The 7,250-nt window shown below is 38.7% G+C and overlaps 1 protein-coding gene across 3 annotated transcripts; it reads right to left on the bottom strand.

The window, feature by feature from the left end:
* Positions 1–857: 857 nt before the first annotated feature.
* On the bottom strand, positions 858–2,491 carry LOC126764296 (uncharacterized). 3 transcript variants are annotated; one of them, XR_007667925.1, is made up of 5 exons: positions 2,148–2,489; positions 1,908–2,089; positions 1,686–1,835; positions 1,552–1,628; positions 858–1,478 (listed from the first exon to the last, which is right to left on the bottom strand). XR_007667925.1 is itself a non-coding variant. In XM_050482067.1 (5 exons), the coding sequence occupies exons 1-5, from the start codon at positions 2,204–2,206 to the stop codon at positions 1,471–1,473; spliced, it is 498 nt and encodes a 165-aa protein (XP_050338024.1). In that variant the 5' UTR covers positions 2,207–2,491; the 3' UTR covers positions 858–1,470. The 3 variants fall into 3 exon arrangements, 1 of the variants encoding a protein (XP_050338024.1); XR_007667918.1 differs by having other exon boundaries at positions 1,918–2,089; positions 2,148–2,483; XM_050482067.1 differs by having other exon boundaries at positions 1,686–1,867; positions 1,918–2,089; positions 2,148–2,491.
* Between the last annotated feature and the right edge of the window lie 4,759 nt (positions 2,492–7,250).

The raw sequence follows: 7,250 nt of genomic DNA, 5'->3' as shown, positions 1-7,250 counted from the left end.
TGTCTCTAATTGAGACAATCGTAATTTAGTGACTCTGTTAGTCAGGATGTCTCATTTTGGTATTCTGGCAGATACAGTCTCAAAAATATTCACCAAATAGTATGGTGAAAAGAAGGGCAGCAATCAGCTGTTTAGTTTAGCTGATTAGAGATGAGTGCAAGTGCACAATCATAAACGACAAAACGACCCATCGCGGCCGAAAAGAATGGAGGAGCTTTGGGTGGAACTCTCCGTGCAATTAAATGCCCTAAAAGGGCCCACCCGGAACCCCATAAAATGGAGAGAGGTAATATTTAACCATAGATATTGGCATATGTATGTATTTATGTCCTTTGATCTCTGAAACGGAGCAGAGAGCGTTAGAAACGTTAGGGTCAATTGCGGTTGATGGGTTGGCTGATGTACCAGCCATTGGCACAGAGGTAAGAATAGCAAGAAAGACCAATACGAGTGTGCAGAATTTATAATTGTTTTTTTCTTTTTCTAATTTAGGAAGAAGTAGTTTTCACAGCTGCACCGTCGCCTCTAAATACGACTTCGGATGCATCCAATGATTGCACTCCGTCATCGTCCCGTAGTAAAAAAATTACGACGGACGAAATGTTCTGAAATTATATGGATTTAATGAAAGGAAAAGCCGAGGAGGAGAGAGCTTTCCGTATTCAAACTTTAGATTCCATTAATAAACACACCGAATCCATTAATAATTTAACGGCAGCGATGGTGTCGCTTGCTCAGACCATCGTAAAAACCACCTAAGATTCTACAAAAAAGTAAAAAATATGCTTTTTTATGTACATACATATGACTTTTTTTATTGTTATGTTTTTTGTACAAAAAAATGAAAGTGAAAAATGTTCCTTTTTATGTATATCAATTATTTATTGTTATGTTTATTTATTTTATAAATGAAATAAATGAAGTTTGAATTGAAATATATATGTTGAATTTTAATTATCTAATGTGTTAATGCACCATTGACGTGCTGCTCTGCCTCGAGTTGAATACTCCCCCGAATGGATTTCAGAGATTGCTCCCACATTTGCAGAAGCTGATCGATCTGGCAATATTTCGGTTTCATTTAGAAAAATGCCATGGTTTTGTAAAATATTGTGAAATATTGTACAAGTATAAACAAATAATGCAGCTTTGGAATGTTTATACAGCAATGTACGTTCTTGTAAAATGCAACGAAAGCGTGATTTTAAAACTCCAAATGATCTTTCAATCGTGTTTCTTGATCTTATGTGCCTAGTATTGAAGTTTTGTTCATTTGGTGTTTCAGGGTTCGCCACCAGTGTAAGAAGCCATGGCTCCAATGGATATCCCGAATCTCCCAAAAGCCATTTAAAAGCTCCATCAGAGTGTTCTCTTATTAGCTTTATCCTTGCTGGCGAAGTAGTCCATATACCGGAGTCATAACATGAGCCGGGAAATTTTGCATTCACGTCCCGGAAAATTAGTTCATCGTCACAAACCTATTGGGAAAATTAGTTAATAATTAGTTATTGAATATAATACTTGCCGCTTCAACATTAATGCTATAATAACCTTTTCTGTTCATATAATCATGCGGTACAATTGTGTTTGACAAGGCAGGTGCAATTATTCCAAATTTCGAATAAAATCTGGAATAAAATTATTGTATAGCGATTTATTTTCTTTTAAATTGGAATACAATTTACCCAGTCTTAATTCTATTGTATTCTTCAACAGAATTAGGAAAACGCACTTCGCCGTGTTTACGCTCCACCACCAATTTACAAATATATTCGATACAACGGGAAATGGTGGGTTGGCTCATCACTGCGAAATATGCATTTATGCACGCAACACTGATATGAGCCATTTCATAAAAAATATAAAACTGAAATAAACTAGAGAAATTTGATTTCATGAAAATATACTGTAATTCACCCGAAGTTCAAATGGAATCGATGTTTGCTGTTGGTCATACGGCTTAAGTTGATTAATGAGATCCCAGTACAAAGATTTGGGAAATCGGAAGAACTTCCTGAATGTGTTCTCTTCGTATAAAAACGGATATTGTTTGTTTCGCAAAACAGTCAGATTGCGCCTGCGAATGTAGCTAGAAGATATGCACCTTATTATCCATTATTGCAAAATTATAAATATTAATACATTACCTCTCTTCCTCCTCTCGTTTTTTCATCATAAGGTAGAATAGTCCAACTTCATCAGCCATTGTTGTGTTCTTATTTTTCTATGACCTGCTACAAAGCACATAACAAGTTAGAGACTGATATGGCTCAATTAGAGATGAGACAAACTCGTCAGAATACCAAACAGTCTCAAAATAGATTTCACCACAGATTCGTCTCTATTAGAGACTTGAGACTGCTCGCAGAATACCGGCATTAGTTCGTAAAAAGGAAAGCGCTTCCATTTGGATTGCGCGCATTACTTATTGCGCCTTCACCACGGCAAGCCGGCAACGCTGAAGAAGTCTATATTAATTTCTTTTCTCTTTGTCTTCTTCCGGTAATTACATTTTGGACATTGTGCCTGTGGGTACATTTTAGAATAGAATCCCCCGATTTCGGGGTTAAAATGGTTATGTACGGATAAAGGAGGTGCTCCAGATCGAGAAAATATATGGTTGCCACTGACTTATGATATTTGCATTTAAAGTTCAAAAATTAGACTATTTAAAACGTTTCTCCGATTTATAATGAATGTCACACTTATATTTTTAACATTTATATCCACTAACACTTCACTAATTCTTTTCTAACTACTTATTTTATATTAAATATTACAAAAACAAATTTTATTCAATATTTAACTTTCGTTCAATTATTTTCTTTTACAGAAGAAGCAAAAGAAATAAAGAAAACAAATTACACCACAATGAGAGGAAATAAATAACGCATTAGTTTTCCGCCTAGAATTCCTTTCTGCATTGGCGGCCTTCGCTCCAAAAAAATACCCTTGGTCAGACTAACACCTGGGCGTCTTCAGAACTTTCACATTGAACTCCTTTTTTCCACTAAAAGTTTAATACAAAACTAAAGTTATTTTTGCACTATTTAATATAAAATAAATGCTTAGAAACGAATAAGTGTTAGTGGATGTAAAAGTTAAAAATATAAATTTACGATTTGTTATAAATCAAAGAAACATGAATTTTAAGTAGTTGAATTTTTGAACTTTAAATGCAAATATCTTAAACACCAAATCAGCGGCAACTATATATATATATAGTTTCTTGATTTGTGTTCATTTCGTTCGTTTTTTCAAAAATTAATTAAAATAAATTAAACTTATAATATTTTAAGGGTCAAGCCTAGTGTGACAGAGTCAAAATATCGATTTTTGGGAATTAAAAAAAACTGTATCGATTGTTTTGAAATTTTCAGGGTATATTAACTTAAGAATACACAGTGAAATTTTGAAAAAAAAAATCGTTTTAAAGGATTTTTTTTTGTTTTAGAGGTCACAATCTATATTTTCATTTCACGTTTACATCTCTAAATATTCCAATTATAACCAGTTATTTTTATAGCTGTTCTATAGCGGATCGTACACTTCTCTTAAGATTTGTTGCATATAAAATCGTTCAGTGAAAGTGACTTTGCCTTTTTCCTACCAAATTTTGTGACGAATACCGATTCCAAAACAGAAAAGAAACGACGATAAATTGCCATATAAATAAAATGTTAATTCGGATAATAAGTAGTGAAGCGTTAAGTTGTTGGAATTGAAAATAAAGATAAGTGTATAGGCATTAACTTGGAACTTTTATTTACAAAATATGTATGTATATATTTAAATCTGCTAACCAACTTCATTGTAATATTACTGTGCAAAATGTTTAAGAATTATTAATATATTAAGATTATAATCGAAAACCCAGTTTTTGCCTCTCGCACAGCAGGCTACTCAATTAACGATAAGCTGTCATTTTGGATTTATTGTAATGTTTAAAAATCATCAGCTCATGGTTATTTTATCCATGCATACAACCAAATTTGCGGTGTGGACCAAAACCAGCAGAGTTAAATGCAGCCAACTTTCGGTGTGGACAGTTGCATGTGAGTAACAACTCAATTGGAGCTCGATTAAGAATTATCGTGGTAAAATAAGATTTTTATTTGGTATGGTAAATCGATCTAAATTAGCTCTTTAATCAATCAAATCAATTTAAATCACGTCTGACAAGTGTTTGCGTCATTAATTTGATAAGTTCTTTGTGAATCAGCCATTAGCGCTGAGAGAGCTATTGCAATAGTGCCCCAGTTCTTGATAGGAAACATTGAAAATTGGTGAAGTGTAGTGTATTGCAACTTGAAAGCTATTTCTTGATCGTGTAACGGGGAATCTCGACAGGCAAAACTTTATTATATACTAACTGTATTGCGACTCACGACTTCCGGTCTTTGACCGAGTATCCTCTGTGTAACCTAAGAACACCCGTTTCAAGGCGAGCTAACGTGAGAAGGCGAAACATCCCCTCCACAGGGTTGTGCGCTGGGTTTGCGACCCGCCACGTAAAAAACAGTACCAATGAAAAATTATCGACAGCCTCGCGAAATAAGGACTACGATTTAAGGGCATGCACCTGGAATGTCCACTCCCTTAATTGGGAAGGTGCCGCTGCCCAGCTGGTTGATGTCTTCGTTAGAGTGAAAGCTGACATCACCGCCGTTCAAGAAATGCGATGGACGAGAAAGGACTGAGGCGAGTAGGTCCTTGTGGCATTTACTACAGTGGCCATATAAAGGAGCGCAAATTTGGAGTGAGATTCGTGTTGGGAGAGAGACTCCGTCGCCAAGTACTGTCATTCACTCCGGTGGTTGAACGTCTAGCACACAATCCGCAACAAAGCGAAGTTCTTCAACATATCGCTGATTTGCGCCCACGCCCCGACAGAAGAGAAGGACGATGTGACCAAAGATGGCTTCTATGAGCGCTTGGAGCGCTCCTTACGTACAGCTGCAACCGAAACCATTGGTTTCCGGAAAACGCAAAAGAAAAGCTGGTACGACGAGGAGTGCCGTGTCGCAGCGGAGAGAAAACTGACTGCCTACCTCGCAGCGTTGCGATCGACCATAATATGTGCGGGATGGGATAGATACCGAGAGTTGAAGAGGGAAGCGCGACGCATTTGCAGACAGAAAAAGAAAGAGGCCGAAATGCGTGAGTGGGGAGGGCTTAATAAGCTGGCCGACAAGGGTAATGCTCGAAAGTTCTACAAAAAAATGCGGCGGCTAACAGAAGGTTTCAAGACCGGAGCATACTCTTGTAGAATCCCTAAAGGTGATCTAGTGACCAGTGACTTAAATTATGAAGGTGAACGTACAACGCCAGGAAAAGGCGAACCCGATTCCCCAATCGATGACGATGGAGCAGACGTTCCATAGCCTGACTATGAATAAGTTCGAATAGCAATTGGCCGTCTAAAGAACAACAAAGTAGCGGGGGCCGATCTATTCAAACATGGCGGCGAAGAACTGATAAGGAGCATGCATCAGCTTCTTTGTAAAATATGGTCGGACAAAAGCATGCCCAACGATTGGAATTTAAGTGTGTTCTGCAAAATTCACAAAACGGGGGACCCCACAATCTGCGCCAACTACAGTCGGATAAGCCGCCTCAACATCGCGCATAAGGTTCTATCGAGCGTATAGTGTGAAAGATTAAAGCCCACCGTCAACAAACTGATTGGACCTTATCAGTGTGGCTTTAGACCTGGTTGATTTACAACCGACCAGATATTCACCATACGCCAAACTTAAGAAAAGATCCGTGAAAGGAGAATCGACACACAACACCTGTTCGTCGATTTCAAAGCTGCTTTCGACAGCACGAAAAGGAGCTGCTTTTATGCCGAGATATCAGAATTTGATATCCCCGCAAAACTAATACGGCTGTGTAAACTGACGTTGAGCAACACCAAAAGCTCCGTCAGGATCAGGAAGGACCTCCCCGAGCCGTTCGATACCAAACGAGGTTTCAGACAAGGCGACTTCCTATCGTGCGACTTCTTCAATCTGCTGCTGGAGAAAATAATTCGAGCTGCAGAACTTAATCGTACAGGTAAAATCTTTTATAAGAGTGTGCAGCTGCTGGCGTATGCCTATGATATTGATATCCTCGACCCCAACACCTCCGCCGTTAGTTCTGCATTCTCCAGACTCGACAAGGTGGCAAAGCATATGGGTCTGGTAGTGAACGAGGGCAAGACAAAATATCTCTTGTCATCACACAAACATTCGTCGCACTCGCGACTTGGCTCTCACTTCAACCGTTGACAGTCATAACTTCGAAGTTGTAGATAATTTCGTTTATCTTGGAAATAGTGTAAACACTACCAACAATGTCAGCCTGGAAATTCAACGCAAGATAACTCTTGCCAACAGGTGCTCCTTCGGACTGAGTAGGCAATTGAGTAGCAAAGTCCTCTCTCGACGTACAAAAACCAAACTCTTTAAGTCACTCATAATTTTCGTCCTGCTGTATGGTGCAGAGTCTTGGACGATGAAAACAACTTATGAGTCGACGTTCCGCGTTTTCGAGAGAACAGTTCTGCCAGAGATTTATGGTCCTTTGCGCGTTGGGCACGGCAAATAACCCATTCGATGGAACGATGAGCTGTATGAGATATATGGCGACATTGACAGCGGCTACGCTGTCCTCGCCGGGGGAAGCAGAGGAAGAGGAAGACCTCCACTCCATTGGAAGGACCAGGTGGAGAAGACCTGGATTCGCTTGGAATATCCAATTAGCGCCACGTGGCGAAAAGAAGAAAGGACTGGCGCGCTGTTGTTAACTCGGCTATAATCGGGTAAGCGGTGTCTTCGCCAATAAAGAAGAATAGGAAGAACTGTATTGCTGTCCGCATGGCCTGTGGAATCTCCATATGTGACCTGGTCTACGAAAAGGGAGCTAACGTGCAAAAACTGGTTTTCTGGAAAACAGCTGTTAAATATAATCGTAGTTTCTCGTTATCTCATTAATTGTTCTCCTTTTTTTGACACCTAAGCCCCCTTTCCGTAGATCAGGTCACATATTGCTTCTGGAATGCAATATATGGAATACTAATTAGTATGCCATATGTTGAAAGCAATAAGCTGTCACTTCAGCAGTTTGACAGCGCAGTTTTCATTTCTATGAAAATTTCGAAGAGGCAACATATCCCCTTCACATATATAACGACGGCACTTTCATTTCGGTAATATTAAATTTAGTAGAGCGAGTATTTTACAGGTGTTTCATATAGTCTCCTG

This window comes from Bactrocera neohumeralis, chromosome 2 (genome assembly GCF_024586455.1).
Source record: "Bactrocera neohumeralis isolate Rockhampton chromosome 2, APGP_CSIRO_Bneo_wtdbg2-racon-allhic-juicebox.fasta_v2, whole genome shotgun sequence".
Classification (NCBI taxonomy): domain Eukaryota; kingdom Metazoa; phylum Arthropoda; class Insecta; order Diptera; family Tephritidae; genus Bactrocera; species Bactrocera neohumeralis.
Note: the sequence above shows the minus strand (reverse complement) of the source record. Positions and strands in the feature narration are given on the sequence as shown.